This window comes from Oenanthe melanoleuca, chromosome Z, assembly GCF_029582105.1.
Source record: "Oenanthe melanoleuca isolate GR-GAL-2019-014 chromosome Z, OMel1.0, whole genome shotgun sequence".
Lineage (NCBI taxonomy): Eukaryota > Metazoa > Chordata > Aves > Passeriformes > Muscicapidae > Oenanthe > Oenanthe melanoleuca.
The window spans coordinates 55,995,412-56,011,268 of record NC_079362.1 but is presented as its reverse complement, the minus strand read 5'-3'; the positions used below and the strand labels follow the sequence as shown (position 1 = coordinate 56,011,268).

Genomic DNA, 15,857 nt, shown 5'->3' with positions numbered 1-15,857 from the left:
CACCAGAATAACTGAATACAACCTGACAAAAGCAGCTGCCTCTGCTTCATGGCTTGGAGGAGAATGGCTTCTAAGCATTACTCTAGAAGATAAGATCCAACAAAGGCCAATATCCTTTCTTTTTGTAGGGATATAACAATGGTAAAAATTGCATATCCCTACATTTCAAAATCTTCCACTTATTTCAAGAGGCTTAAGTGACAGCTCTCCCAGCAAAATGAACATATACTAGTACCCTTATTCTACAATCAGTTAGCAGGCAGTAACATTTAAGAGACTTGTTTTGCAATATTAGAAGCCTGTCTATTGAATAACACTCTCAAATGAAAACAGAAGTTACATACATGAAGTCTTTTTCCATAATAATTCCATAAACACATTCAACTGAAACACTCAAGAAAAAGCTATCTCCCAAGAATGGGATCTTGCAGACAATCTGTACTGTAAGCTTAGACAGCTGGTGCCACTAAACATTATAAACTCCAAAAAAAGCTAAAATAAATTACATCAATGAACAGTGATATAATTTTATTTTAAGATTAGTTATTGTCAGTCTGCCCCATGCACTGAATCTCATGGAATACAACTGCCTAGGACAGAACTTTTAAGAATATGCTATCGCTGAAATATAAACAATTAACAAGGTTAGAACCTTTTTCTAGTATATTAAAAAATTACTTCACTTATTTACTAATTTAAGAAATTAGATTTACTCTACACTGTCTTCAAGTTAGTTTTCTGTTTAATCAAGGGTTATGTCAGAGTCTTGAAATACATATCTGTAGAAGTTAAAACTACTTTACAAAGAAAATATCTTTCCATCAAAACTATATAATCCTGCCCATAAGGCACATGTAAATCACATATTTTACTATAATGGAATAATGTCAACCAACTGGACAAAAAAACAGTACCAAAACACTGTAAACCTCCGTAAGCAAGAAAGATGTGGACTCAGCTCCAAATGTATTGATAATCACAATGCTGACATATTTATTGCATATCAAATTTCTTCAAATGAGATGGAACACATACTAAATATTGAGCTGTAATATGTAGTCATTCAAGCACACTTTCCTGTTGGGATATGAAGTACATTTATATACATTTTGAGGAAACCTGTCTTCATTTCTACCACTGTACACAACATGGGCATAAAACAGGACTTCCTTCTGCTGTCTTTGTTTTTGAAATATACTATATTCTGAATCAGAAAAAAAAAGAAAAATCAAAACTGCTATTCAAACAAGACATGACACCACACAGAAGGAGGATTCTCATAGCTACTTTCTCCACTATGTCTTAAATGTGAAACAACCAAGATCTTAAAATACATCTCAAGTTATAATTTTTTAAAAGTAATGACACTCATTCTTGTTTACCTGAGACTCCACAGTGACTGTGATCATAGAGGTGCTGCTGGTGCATGGTAGATTTTTTGTATATAACATGAGGATGACCATTCTTGTAACTATAGTTACTAGAATCTTCTGTTATATTTCTTAAAGGCTCAATAAAATACTCATCCTCTTCTGTAGCAATGACTCCATGCTTAAAGAAGCAAATAAGAAAACAAAAGCTTACAATAGACAATATGGAACTACTATCACAAAACTTAACTTTAAAATACATTCTCTTTGAAGAAATCCACAGCTAGAAGCTAACATACAATACAGTGCATGAGCCAGCGCTCCCCTGCTGATTTTAGTGTGAGCAGGGTAGGTGCCTATAAACAACACAGTATAAAAAATGAAAAGAAAAAATTAAACTATCATTGTCCTATTTATAAGGTATTTTCACTTTTTTCTTGGTAAATGCAGCTAAAAAAGCAAGAGTTTTTCTCAGAATATTACAAATAATCTCTTCATACAGATGTTCTGAAACTACATGATTCATATCCACTAAAAATTATACCAAGCCAAAATGGCCTTGTTCTAATGGTGAGTCCAATAACACCCTATAATCCCACACTGTTAGATGCTAAAAGCCAAATACTTCATCAAAAACAAACACATGAAGAATTAATTTTAGAGCACATGTTCAAAGAAACCCTTTTTGTTTTACGTCCAGACACAATCCCAAATCTGAGCTAAATAACAGAAATAAAATTATTTATATTAACTTTTTACACTGTCTACAAAGCATTTATTCCATAAAAACTCTTGCCACAAATCTAGCAAATGAGTTATTTCAGACTGTATATTAGACCTTATTCTCCATAACAAATTAACTTCTTTTTTCCCCTCATACTTCAGTGCAGAATAGTAGATATTCTATTCTCATAACTTTCACATTTGTGAACTCAGCTTCTTCCAAACAGGAAGTGGTTTATGGAAGAAAGGGGAGATTTCAGGCCAACTATGCAATTTCCTGAACCTTCAGCAATTAAAAGTGAACTTTAGCAGAAAATCCAGGTTTTAGATCCTTTCAGATACAGAAATATTGGGGTATAAGCCCTGACAGACTTCTACACCAATGTTTGCTAAATAAAAAATTCTGATACCGTATGTAGAAAATTCTGAATATATAAACTTTCTACACAGGGAAGAGTTATTCATCAGACAGAAGCCTGGAGGCAGGAACCTCTACATTCATACCCCAACTTGATGAATCACAAATTTCTACCACACCTTTTATCTGTAAAACAAATACTACACATGAATCTTTTTTTAAGACCTCTATGATCAGCCATAAGACCACTTGCTCCATATTAGCTCTAAAAATCATAAAGCTGTTTTCAAAGATCAGAGCTTGTCTTGGTCAAAGCTCTCATCCTGCTACTGTTTTGTACATAAAATACCTACTGTTCTTCACTTCTGAAACAACAATATAAAACTTACAAAATAAAAAAACCCATGTAACACATCAGAAATAAGAGTTTTCCAAATAGAACTCTATTATACATTGTGAAAATACATGTATGAACAGACTTTCAATTACTCATTCCTTACATTGTGACTGCAAAAATAAGTGTTCCTCTTCAGTGGTATTTTTCATTACTAACTCAATTTTTAACTCACAAGGTAATATCAGGGTCCAAATTCACCTGGAAGATGCCAGTATCAAATTCCCCTTACAATGCCTTGTTGTTACTTGAAGTCTAAGATTTTACTAGAAAATAAATCATTTACTGGTATATTGCTGCTTAAATAGTATTGAAAATATAAACCAAAGTGTAACTGAGTTTGCCAGATGTGCAGAAAGAACCTTGACAATTTGGACTGCATCCAGTCTGGATGTCAGACATCTGGGTTCAAGCGAATCCTGAGCCATTGTAAGCTCTGGTATTATGTTCCCACAGGAAGAGAGTCCTGCAGAGTGGTTCTGGCCAACACCATCAGGCTGTCTGCCTCATGCCAAGCCTGAGGAGACAGAGGTACCATCCAATCTGTGGCACTGTCTCTGAGACATCCTTCCTGTCAGTACTTAAGTCCAGCCATGTTTGCATGTCTAAGCATGAATGAGATAATTATATCAGATACTGAAACTGAAGATTATAAGTGGTGAGATTACCTCAGTGGAAATAAGTCAATTCAGATGCCACAAACTCTTAATTGCAGCACTAATTCTCTATACAAATTGCATATTTGCTCCTGAAAATAACTAAAGAATATCTGAAAACAGTGGTTACACTTCCTTCAGGTACCAGCAGTGAAACAGTAAGGAGAGCCCAGCTGATATCTGATTTCATTTGCCCAAATCAGTGATTGACAGTGAAATCCCTGATTTTTAAGGACTCTAAATTCTGCAACTAAAAAGTACCTTGATGGTCAGCATATATTCTAAGTTTCAAAAATTCATGTGACTAGAGATACTTGCATTGTTTATGTATTCAGCAATGCCTGATTAATACATAGTGGGAAATACACTGTTATATCCAAACCAACATTCTAAACACTGGCTTTTATTTATTATCCACTATTGGAGGAAAAAAAACCTTCAGTTGGAAAAGGAGTTTGAAATAATGCCAATTTAAAGCATTAAAATGAATTAATTTTCATTTTCTTTTTAAGTGTTGCTATTGTATTTTAACAGTTCATAAATTAAACTTCTGCTCCAAAGCATCAGAAATATCATTAAGACATAAGAATGACCAGAAAAGGTTTTGACATAATACCATGGATATAAGAAACAAGCTGAATGCACCAAGTATGTTACTACAAGGAACATTCCCAAGATTATTATCTAAAACAGATTGTTTGAGGTCCTGTGTTATCCAATCCCACTACAGACTGCCAACTCATGCTAACATATACAAGGTATAGTTCCAGCAGTTTGACATGCTCAGACAAATCTGTGAGTCCACATGGAGTTCCCCTGAATTTGTGAAAAAGAATCTTTTTCTGTCAGGCTGTCCAGCCACGGCATTAACCTCCTTCAGATGGGGGACATCCATCAGCTGCAAAAGCAAACTGAATTATGGGGGACAAGTAAGCACATGCCTTTTCCACACAGCACTATAGTTTCACAATTTTTCCACGCCTTGAATCTTTTTAGGCTTTATGCTTTATCCATTTTTAATATGAAGTACTAGTAATGGAAACTTTTGAAAACGAGTCAGTGTTGTTTAGTATGTCAACAGCTGGCTATTCCCCATGATTTTATGACTGAGTGAAAAGATTGCATTAACTTACTGTGCTCTCGAAGATGAAAAAAATAGTGATCTGGCCTGAGACAGCACATCATGGAATCTAATAAAAACTTAAATCCCTAAAACTAGCATAGGGACAGTTTGTATTTAATTTTCTGAATACTAATGTCATACTGCAAAAACATATGAGTATCAAAGACAGCCCCAAAGACACTGATATAAAATAATTTCACATACAGTCAAAAACACCATAATGTATGTACATTATGATCTATAAAAGTAGATGCATTCTTTAGAGTAAAATTGGCTTTCAAATGAGCTAACTCTTAAGAAAAATATTCGTAATTTAGAAATATATGTATTTCAGAATATATGAAGCAAACATTAAGTCTTCCAAATAATTCCCCACTGAAAAAGTAAGCTTATGCTCCTAAGCCAGAGTCACATACCTGTGCTTTCTTTATCATTTCTGTTTGGATGGAGATAACTGTGCTGTCCAGCACAAACATTGCACAATGCACGAACTTCACATATATGGAAATACTGTGCGTTTTACATTAACCATTTACTTGGGACCACAGTATCCTCAAAATAGTTCCTACTACTGACCTTTTAGTCCAAAATTACAAAATTTGCTACTATGCAAAACTTGTTTGAGCACTCAGTTAAGAGCTTTGACACTTGGCAGAGGACAAAGATGAGTCAGAATGCAAAAGGTTTGTGTTTTGCTTGATTCCACTGCTGAAGGCTCCAGAGCTTCTCAGATATTTGCTTCTCTCAGAGTCAGCCAAACTCCATTACCCTGAAGTGAAGTTCTCTCTTCAGCTAGGCTACCATCATTTACCTTCTTCTTTCCTTCAGAATGCAATAGTCAGCTTAGAAAATGCCTCCGTCTGGTTGCCTTGCACCCAACATCCAAAGGCCCTAAAATGCTGCTCATTGTAGGTTTTTCATGATACAGCCAAACCTGCAATCCATCCACAAGTGCAGCATCCACTACAGTAAATATGAGTTTGGAAGCCAGCAAACCTGCAGACAAGGCCTTCAATTTCCTTACATGAATGCTCAGTGGATTATAGAGCTTTCCTCACAACTTCAGACAATTTATAGCATAATCAGGACCCAGCAGATGGAAGCTGCTGGACTGAAACTTCAGTAAGGAGCAGCCTGTAACTCTAGGGCACTTGGTAGTGAGAAATCTAGAGGGAGAGGCTGAAACAAGAAACTAACTGCTTGTCACTTTTATTATAATGAAATTGAGAGAAAGCCCTCCTTACATTTATCTCAAATATAAGTGTTTCTTCAAATTCATACAACGTGTTATTTAAATCATGTTCTCACATAAACACTCTGAATAACTAATAAGAATAATTCAAGATATTCAATAAGGGGAAGAAATTTGACCTATTTGCCAAAGTGAAACCTAACAGGACAACTGGAGTAAATATATTGCATACATTTTGTTTGTGAGCAACATTCACTATAAATATTACTTACCACCTGCTTCACAGTTAAATTTACAATGACTGCCTTTAATACAGATGTTAATCAAAGACTATTAGAATATGATTGGCAGTCACTTTCAGACCAGCAATCAAACTGGACAACACAATTAATGCCTTAAGTACGATGCATTCTGAGCTACTGCTAACTGAAAAACAAGTAATATTGTCTTCAATATTCACTGCCAATTGCTTTATTAAACATGTTCTTACCAGCAGTTGTATAACAAAACATTCATTAGTAGGAATCATGATTTGAAAATAACTTTGTGATGCATTTATCTGAGTGGAGTGGTAACTCCCATTCACTGTGCTCTGGGAGGCACTGCCAACACTGGATGACAGAAGGTTTCTGTACAGTAGAGGATGGTACCAAGTCAAGACTGCTGCTGCACCATCTGCAGGATTCATACCTCTGAGACAGAGCCATGTGTCACCCTGCTGATGTTTCTGGAGTAACACAGGAGCCTCACATGCTTGTGACCAAATCTTCCTAAGAGAAGCAGAGCACACCTGATCCAAGAAGTCCCAAGTAAAGAGGCATGACCATGAAGAAAGTCTTGTGTGCCCAAAGACTAGATTAAGGCTGCCTTAACACCTGAAAGGCACACATAAGAACTGACAACCACAGCCACTGAAGATGGTGATTTAACAGGGAAGCACTCTACACCAAAGTTAACTTACAAAGTTAACATACTGATACCTAGAATCACAGTCAGCTCCATTCCAGCAAAAAGAACAGCCTGATGGCAAAATGAAAACATGCTAAATGGCACCTAAGAGAAAAAAATATGCTAAATGGCAGAGAAGAGAAAAAAATATTCTGCTTCCTCATGACATCTTCCATGCTTTTTAGAAGAAAAGAAGTCCTATAAGGAGCAACAGATGGGCAAAGCCAATAGGAAAATACAGGCTTTTTTGTGCTTCATCCCACCTTTATTTTCCTAACATGAAAAGAAAACAAGAGTTAGCTAGGGCAACATCAGGAGTTCTTGTCTCACCTTCTTAGCCAAGGTCAAAGAGTAATTGAAATGGGATCACCATGGCACTTACTGCAGTCTCCAAGGTGATCAACTAGCCTGTGCATCATTCAGCATGCAGAAATAAGCATAAAGAGACACACAGCCTTTCTTCATTAAATGAAGAAAATTAAATGACTCCTGAAAGAAGGGACTTTGTCTCCATCAAAATTTTAGCTGAAAAGAACTCAAGCAAAGATGGAGCATAGTAGCTTTGAAGCCTGAATAACTCTGACCAGAAAAAAGAAAAAAAAAAAAAGCTATTACATGGAAACTGAAATCAAAGTGAAAATTGTACTAAATTCAGACCTATCTGCTATAAGTCTACATGAACCAAACTGTGATACCATACTCAATGGAACATCATTTTAGCCCCATTTTTTTGAAAGTGTTCACTTAGCACTGGAAACCCCCATTAAATATTTTTCCACAGGAACACTCTGAAATGTTGACTGCATCAGGCACATCTCAAGTAGTTGGATGCAATGCAACCTATCTAGGTCTGAAACAGCTTTTTTTTGAAAGTAACATCACAAGAGGCATTATTCAACATCACTTCCAAGGACAAATGGGAATTTGTTTAGCATGTCTGTGTAATCTTTTTTTTTCAACTTAGCAATTAGTTAGATTTGCCTATTCTTAACAAGAAGATGGACCAGCATTCTACCATAATAGAAACCAGAATGAGAAAGCATAATATATATGTATATTTTTACGAGAGAAAACACTGACTCTCGATTTAATGTTTCAGTCACGCCCTTCTATTTTAGTATTTTGTTATTCAATAGTCTGCTTTTTAACTTCTTTGCATTCATTTTCTAATTTCTTTTTCCATGCATGTGCTACCGTCAAGTGATCAAAAGATCACCAGTAAGAGAAGAGATGAGAATAAATCAGGTAAGAACTTCTAATTCTACTTCTAAATGCAAAAGTTTATGATTTGTAAATGAAGATTGTCTGGTCTTTCTCTATAAAAAAAGTTATATAATTACTTTCTGATGCTGTTATTTGCTAAAGACTTCTCTCTTCACGTTTTGAATTTATAGCTATGATGATGTCTACCCTAAGCAATTCCTCTTATTTTATTTACTTAGTTTTTAAACCCAAATACTCAAAGACAGTAGGTGTTCAGTCCAATCAACATCTCTCTGTAGAGATTCAGTATCCTGGAGGTTCCACGGTTTCCTCCTCCCTGATCCTTGAGCTTCGAAGGCTCTTATAACTGTAAAGATCTCAGCACAGATCTAATCCTGCAACCCTAGCACAGGCACTATAAACACTAGAGCTTGCCTTCTAGAGGACTACAGAATTGAGGCTCAGTACTTATATTAAGCTTGAAAAACTGACACCTACTTTCCCCCAGGACCTAGATCAGGTTTTAGAGGTTTTCTTCCCTGTCTACTTGCTTCCCACAGGCGAAAAACTGAAAGATATGCCAATTTAATTCTCTTCTGTAATTTAAAAGGGACAAGCACACAATACTGTTATACTGTAACATGTAATACGGACTTACCAGACCATTGCAGTTGCTTAAGGCCACTTTAGTTGTATTGTGCTGGTCTTGCAAATATCCTGTGTAATGACAGTGGTCTAAGAAATCATGCTTCCATTGCGGTCCATCTTTCCCCCAGTACTCTACTGTAAAATGTCTGGACACCAAATCTGTGTTGAGAGTCAGGTTTAAATGAAAGTGCTTGCCATAGGCAGAAAGTTTAAAAAATAATTTAGATGCTGCCAGTTCTTGGTCATAAGGGTCTGTGCTCCTCCTCCTTCTTGAGGGTTTAGGATTTTTCACAGTAAAGCTGAGGAAGGCTCCATTTTGATCAACCCTTATTGGGATTGTTAGTTGGTAGTGTTCAAGGTAAGACAGGAATTCCTCTTTGTAATCAATCACAAGGTAAGACAGTCCAGGGAGTGGGCATAGAAGAGAAGAAAATATAACAGGAAACAACAAGTAGTAGCATAAACATAGACCATTTTTGGGTAAATTTCATCACTCTTATGAGTAAAAGTCACCTTCAGATAAATGCACGATGCAGCATTTTACAAAATAAAATAAAACATTATTTTCTTTCTTTATAAATCAAGAAAATGTGTTTGGTTTCCTATTAATTTGCTTATCACTGGAAATATAGAAGTTTTTTAACACCTATATTTTCCTATTTAGCAAAAATATATATAAATAATTTGGGCTAACTTAAGAAGGGCATATTTTTCCCAGTGATACCATTCAAAGACAAAAGCTATAAAATCCACTTGCAAGAATACAAACAGTAGTAATGAAAAGGATTATATTGTAAAAAAGAGATTAGATTCCTACTTCCTGGTCTAAAAGTATGTTAATTTTATCATGGCAAGTCTCTCAAATATTATCAAGTACATTTTATGAGATTTAATTTGCAAGGCTTCCCTACAGTTAAAAGTAGACAGAGAGAAATTAGAACAAGGAAATTTAATCTGTATGACAATTAATCATGATAAAACTAAGAGCAGAGCCCAGATGAGCTCATGATTTCTATAAACATGGCTTAGAAAATAATGCACAAATACAATGAAAAAATACATGCTTCTTGCCAGCTACAGAGATTAGACCCCTACCTTGAGAACTGTATGAAAGCCTGTTGTTACTGTGAAATTCCGATGAAACCATGACTAGGCTCAAAATCCATGTCCACGTCTTCCAAAAAATTTCCATAATTTAGAAAAAACAGAAAGTTTTTTTCTTTTTTTTTTTTTCTCCTTGGAGAGCTACCTGTGTGCTATAAAGTTAACTTCACTCCAGAATCGCACCATAACAGGTACATATATTTTATACTACTTTCAAATTAACTATAGGATGTTCCACTTTCTGGACAGGTACTTTCTTCTATAGCTGCAGTCATTTTCTCAATTCAAAGCAAGTTTTTGTAAGATTCCTGAAGATATGAGACAGATGTTAGATTGGATAGTTACTGAACTTGCTCCATTTCTTTCCCTGAAAAACAGAAGAATATGAGTCAAGGCAAATTCTTTCTATTTAAACAGATCTATGCTGCAAAATACTAAGCCATGATAGTGAACCACACAGGGCAATATTTTGAAATAATACTCAATATCAATTTTATGGTCACATCCAAGGTCACAATCTTACAAAAAGAAAGAAAACGAAAAAAGAGTTACCATTAACCTTGAAAAGCAGATCAATACAGCTTATGATGCACTTAACAACTTCATGTTATTTTTGTAAATTCTTACACCTATTCAGTGTTTATTGTAGCTCAAATATTGAGTTCAGGCTTTTTCCATCTATAATCAATGCTACGCACTCATTGATCTCAACTGTTAATAACACATCCCAATATATTGGTAGATAAAGGAAGAACCTGGGAAGAAATCCAGAGTACAGTTATCTGACCTTTCTGAAGCATGTATTTTGTTATTTCTAGGGCCAGGGTTCTGCTTATGCAGGCAGAATTCCCATTAACTTAAATGGGAATGCTGCATGCTAGAATACTAAAGAACAAATTTCAGTATCTAAAGCTATTAATCATACACATGCTAATATTTCAAATATTTGTTGTCAATTTTTTTTTTCACTTGCAACACTTGCAACAATAGTAAAAAGCAGCTCTAGGTGGAGCCAGGGATTAAATGGAAGATCCATGCAGGCAACTAACAATCCAGTATTATGGGATACCAAACTATGTGTTGTGTCAGCTGGTACTCATCAGTCCACTTAAACACTCACAGCACACCTGTGCACAAACTCTGCTGAAGCAGACAATGGAGAAACAGAACACCTAAGAAGGGAAGCTTGTTTAAAAACCAATTTCCACAAGCATACAGAGTCACTTACACACGCACCAGATAAATCTGTCTTTCTAAAATTCTGGGAATGATTTACAACATTCATTCAGACAGGTAATGCAGCTGCAGCAAATGGATTACTTATGAAGGTTTTATAAAGAACTGTAACATAAAATCTCAAGAAAAAAATCAACATCACCCAAATCCTATTTACCACCATAACAATAAATATTTAGATAAAGTCTTAGCCAATTTGAAACATAACTAATTACTAATGTGCAAATGAGGTTAATCTGACCTTTAAAAAATCTTTTAAGACAACACACAGGATTTAATCAGGTTTGTACAAAGACTAAAAGATACTTTGCAAACATGCTTTGTGCTTAGTAGTATTTTTTCCTGGGGAAGCATAAAGACTTTGTGAAGCCATGCACATGTGGCAAAGCCTCAAATTATATTAATAAGAAAGCTCTCTGTTTGCATTGCTATGTAGAGCCTTTATTTCCTAGCTGATATTTAGTTACAGTCCTTAGAATTTTGCAAGTTTTGAAGATACATAATTAACACCATACTCTTTCAGCTACATTAGTACAATAAGGTGCCTTACTTCTAATATAAGAATGTATGGTTTTAAAATCTTGTCACTGAATCTTGCTTTATCCCAGTTTCCTAATGAATTGGCTTCTTCTCCTTGTGTGCATAGTTATAATCTGATACAAGCACCTCTGGACGCTTCCTGATAAGCAGCTCAACCTATTTGGTTTATCTCACTCTGTATAATCCGGTTTCCAGATGACTGAATACTTCTGCAGTTTTTCTCTGAACCGTTTCCAATTCATCAGCATCCCTTTTCATCTGCAGACACCAGACTGGGCACTGTAGTCCAGTAATGGCTTGTTACCACCATATATAGAGGTAGTATTGCCTTACAGCTTCTGCTTAGCCAAAATATCCTAACAGGGAGCTCAAATTCAGCCAGCTAGGCTGATAATAAGTTATCCTAACATTAAGATCTCCTGAAACTGCAATACCTAAGGAGCAAGATAGCTCAGAATACTGGACATAAATTAACAGTACCATAATTTAGTACCATTATTTATTATTTACCCACAAACGGCCCACATGATGGACCATAACCATATATTGGTCATCAGTGTCAAACAGCCACTCACGTCTAGCACTCTTCCAGAGGTCTCTGCAGTGGTCTCACTCATTTCAAGCTTCACACAAGACCAATCTCCTTTCATATCAAGCTTACTGAAAGTTTCAGCAGAATTTTTAACCTCTTCTTCAAAAATATTTATTGCCAGCTGGACCAAGGATACAAGCTGACCATATGAAGCTATATTAATGTTTCCAATTAAATGGATGTGAATGATAAAGCACTCAGGTAACTTCAAGATAAAATACTCCAAGTATGACATTTGGTAGGAACCTCAAAGTCTGGACTCTATATCCTTTTTGTCTTATTTCTACCTTCTTTGGCAGCCTATTTTCACTGTAGATTGTTGTTAAGGTGCAAAATTTGGTCAATGCTAAGCTTACAATAAGAAACTTCTAGTGGGTCATGTAGTGAACTGGTGAACGTGGGTGTGGCTCCATGTCCTCAACCACCACCTAAAACCACAGATCCCATCTAACTGTATGAACTCTGCCAAACAGGAAAGGAATAGTACAAGATGTTTTCTGATACCAGTGAAAAAGCAGCTGCACAGCGCTGGCATTTCTGTGAAGGCATTGATGGTAAGTGTGGCAGTCCTGTCACTGGTGTCAGGAGGTTCCTACTCAGTGACACTCAGTGAGGAGAAGAAAAGGCCTCAGTTATTGGAGCTTATTACAAGTCTTACGAGAGGCAGCTGAGGGTGTTAAGCTTGGAGAAAAGGTGGCTCAGGGGAGACTTTATCGTACTCTCAACTGTATGAAAATGTAGCCAGGTGGAGGTTGGTCTCTTCTCCCAGGGAACAAGTGGCAGGAGACATAGCCTCAAGCTGCAGCAGGGGTAGTTTAGGTTGGACTCGTGAAAGAATTTCTTCACAGAAAGGTGATTAGACATTGGACTGGGGTGCTCGGAAGGGTGGTGGTCACGACCCCTGGGGGTGTTTAAGGAAAGCCTGAACGTGGCACTTGGGGCCATGGCCTAGTTGACAGGGTAGTATTCGGTCACAGGTTGGACTCGATGACCTTAGAGGTCTCTTCAACCTACGTGATTCTGCGATAAAGTGGACTACGAGGAGATGACCAGCCAAACGGGTCAGAGCAGTCACTGTGGGAGCCTCCATCTAAACAAAGGTGCCTTGAGTAACTAAGGCATCACTTAACCTGAAGGTAGCTCAAGTTTTAGGACAGGGAAGCATTCTAAACAGATGTCCGGAGATAACCGCCACACCAGGGGCATCCGGCGCAGAACCGATGTGTTCCGGAGCGCTGGGCGGCGGCAGCGCCGAGGTCTCCCGTCAGCGGCCGAGGTGCCAGGGAACACTCGGCAGGCAGCCGCACCTCAGCGCCCAGACCGCCGCTGCGCCTCGGGGCGGGGTCGAGGAGAGCGGCGGCCGAGACAGGGGGCTGTCCTCCCCGCCCCCGCCCCCGCCCCGGCGGCTCGGCCCCCGCCGCCTTCCCGCCCTCGGCGGCCGGGCCGTGCGGCGGCGGGAGCCCGCGGTGAGGCGCGGGCAGGGGCGGCCGTGCGCCCGCCCGGCACTACGAGCGGTTGCTAAGGAAATGGGGAGGGCGGCGGGAGGGGACGGGGCGGGGGACGGGCATCAATCACACAAATTCAATTACAGGTATCGCGGCTGGCCGTGAAAAGCTTCGCAGGGCTTCAAAAGCCGGGGATTATCCGTGCCCCCGGCAGCTTCCCCAGGCGAGAACTGCGGTGCGCAGACCGCGCCGGGAAGAGCTCGGTGAAAAGGAAGGGGGGCCGGGAGCGGCGGGGACCGGGACACGTACAAAGGGAAAAGACCGAACTCTCCTCCCCGGGAATTAACCAGAAGCCGAGGCGTGAGGAGTAAAATTACTGCTGTGCGGGCCCCGGCGTGCGACGGGGCTGCCGCCGTATGAACCCCCCGCCAGCCGTGCCGAGGGGGCAGCTGTCACTGCACCCACCGAAAAAGCAACAGCCACCCACCCCCCCAAAAAGAAAAAGTCAACAGGCTAGGAAAATGCATGGCTGCACACACAGTTAAACACGTACACACACGCGCATTTTCTGTACACGTCTGCACACACAGAGAGTTAAAAACACTGGTACTGAAGAAAATTGGAAGTCACCAGACACACATCCCTCAAAAAAATTCAGAAGGAAAAAAAAAAAAAAAAAAATCCGTCCTCCCTAGAGAGGCTGAAGGGAAGAGTCTGGTTGCTGTGGTGGAGCAGATCCTAAAGTTAACTTTCAGCAGCCCATTTCCAGACAGCAGCGCTGAATCTATTTGGATAAAACGCGTGTGACCCAGACACTTGGCGTTTGGCCCAAACGCGTTGCACCGGCAGCCCAAATAAAAACAAGAGTCTGACTCTTTCCCTCTCTCTCCTTTCTCTCTTGTACAACAATGAAAGAAAGTAGCGAAGACAAAATCCGCACACACATCGCCGGGGAGCGAGAGCCCACTTACCTCCTCCCACCAAACAAAGTCCCTTTGAACCCTGGGCGACTGCGGAGACAGACATACACCGACAAACACGAGTCCGCGGGGTTAAGAGTCTGGCAAATCCCAAGCGGCTCGAAGTAAATCAAAACCACACGCTTCCATCTTCCTGATGAGCCCAGCGAGAGCTCGACATCCCCGCCAGCATCGCTGCGGGACGGCTGCCGCGCCGACCCTCCAAGCCCCGGCACAAAGTGTGCACTTGTCTGACCGCGGCGGCAGACACCGCCGGACACGGCACGGCCGAGAGCGGGGCTTCCTCAACTCAGCAGCAATCCGGAATAGACCTGGGCTGTCGCTGGGGCTTGGGGGCTGCTTTGGTTTTCATCTGTTGTTTGGTTTTGGTTTGGTTTTGTTTTTCATTTTCTGATTCTACCGACGACTTAGTATTCAAAATATAAAAAATCTTTTTAAAAGTGCACTAGTCGAGATGGTACTTCATCAATCACCTCTCTTATCGGTTGAAAAAACCTCGCACCCCCTTCCCCCATCTCAAGGTTTCTCTCTGAAATTACTCCAAATGCACCTCGCCTAATGCAATATAAATCTCCCCCCACTCCCCAAAGCCCTACACGCACCATTATTCGGGACACAAGAAAAGCAAAAAGTTTCATTGAATAGCGTGAAATCTTCCTTACCGTTTTCATCTTCAATTTCTGATATAAAGTAAGTTTCAAACAATAGAGATTGCACAGGACGATTCCCGTATTCCTCTCTGCTTTTCCCCTCTGTGCAAGCAACCATCAGGGTTATATTCTCCAACAGAATAAAATTCTCTAGCCTTCCTAAAGGGGTTTTTAGAAAACGGATTGGCTTGGCAGGAGGAAGGATGCCATCAATTCACCCAAGCTATCACCCTGCACATTTTGTCTTTCCAACAAAAAAAGGGGGGGAGAGGAGGAAGGAGGGGAAAACAGGCTTATATTGGGGTGGGGGTGGGTGCCCTCCTCTTGAGCAGCCTCCTCTGTGCAAAATACCATGTGAATATCATCTGAGTTCGGGGGGGAGGGGGGACCGGGAGACAGAAAGGGGGGAAAGAGAGGGGGAGCAGAGGGGAGGCAGGCAGAGCAGGAAGGACTCAGGAAAGTTTGGTTGAAGTAGCCCCAGACCTCCTCCTCTGGCTGCCGGCGCCGGGCCAAGCCGAGCGCGGCGGCAGCGGGGGAGCCTTGGCAGCCTCGCCCGGGGGACGGCGCGGGGCCCGCTGACGTCAGCCTGCAGATGTGCCCCGGGCCGCCGCGCATGCGCGCCCGTCACGTGGCGGCGGGGGGGCAGGGGCGCAGCCGGGGGAGCGGGAGCGGGGGGAGCGGCGGGACCCTCGCGC

The 15,857-nt window shown here is 40.0% G+C and overlaps 1 protein-coding gene across 1 annotated transcript in view; it reads right to left on the bottom strand.

Moving 5' to 3' along the window:
- Window positions 1-14,905, bottom strand: part of ADAMTS6 (ADAM metallopeptidase with thrombospondin type 1 motif 6) — a 146,071-nt gene extending 131,166 nt beyond the window's left edge. The window contains exons 1-4 of the mRNA XM_056513114.1: window positions 14,504-14,905; window positions 9,711-10,086; window positions 8,626-8,990; window positions 1,383-1,551 (exon numbers count right to left, since the gene is read on the bottom strand). Coding sequence (XP_056369089.1) covers window positions 1,383-1,551; window positions 8,626-8,990; window positions 9,711-9,807 — 631 coding nt within the window. The 5' untranslated portion in view covers window positions 9,808-10,086; window positions 14,504-14,905. The remainder of the gene's footprint in view (window positions 1-1,382; window positions 1,552-8,625; window positions 8,991-9,710; window positions 10,087-14,503) is intronic.
- Window positions 14,906-15,857: the final 952 nt, after the last annotated feature.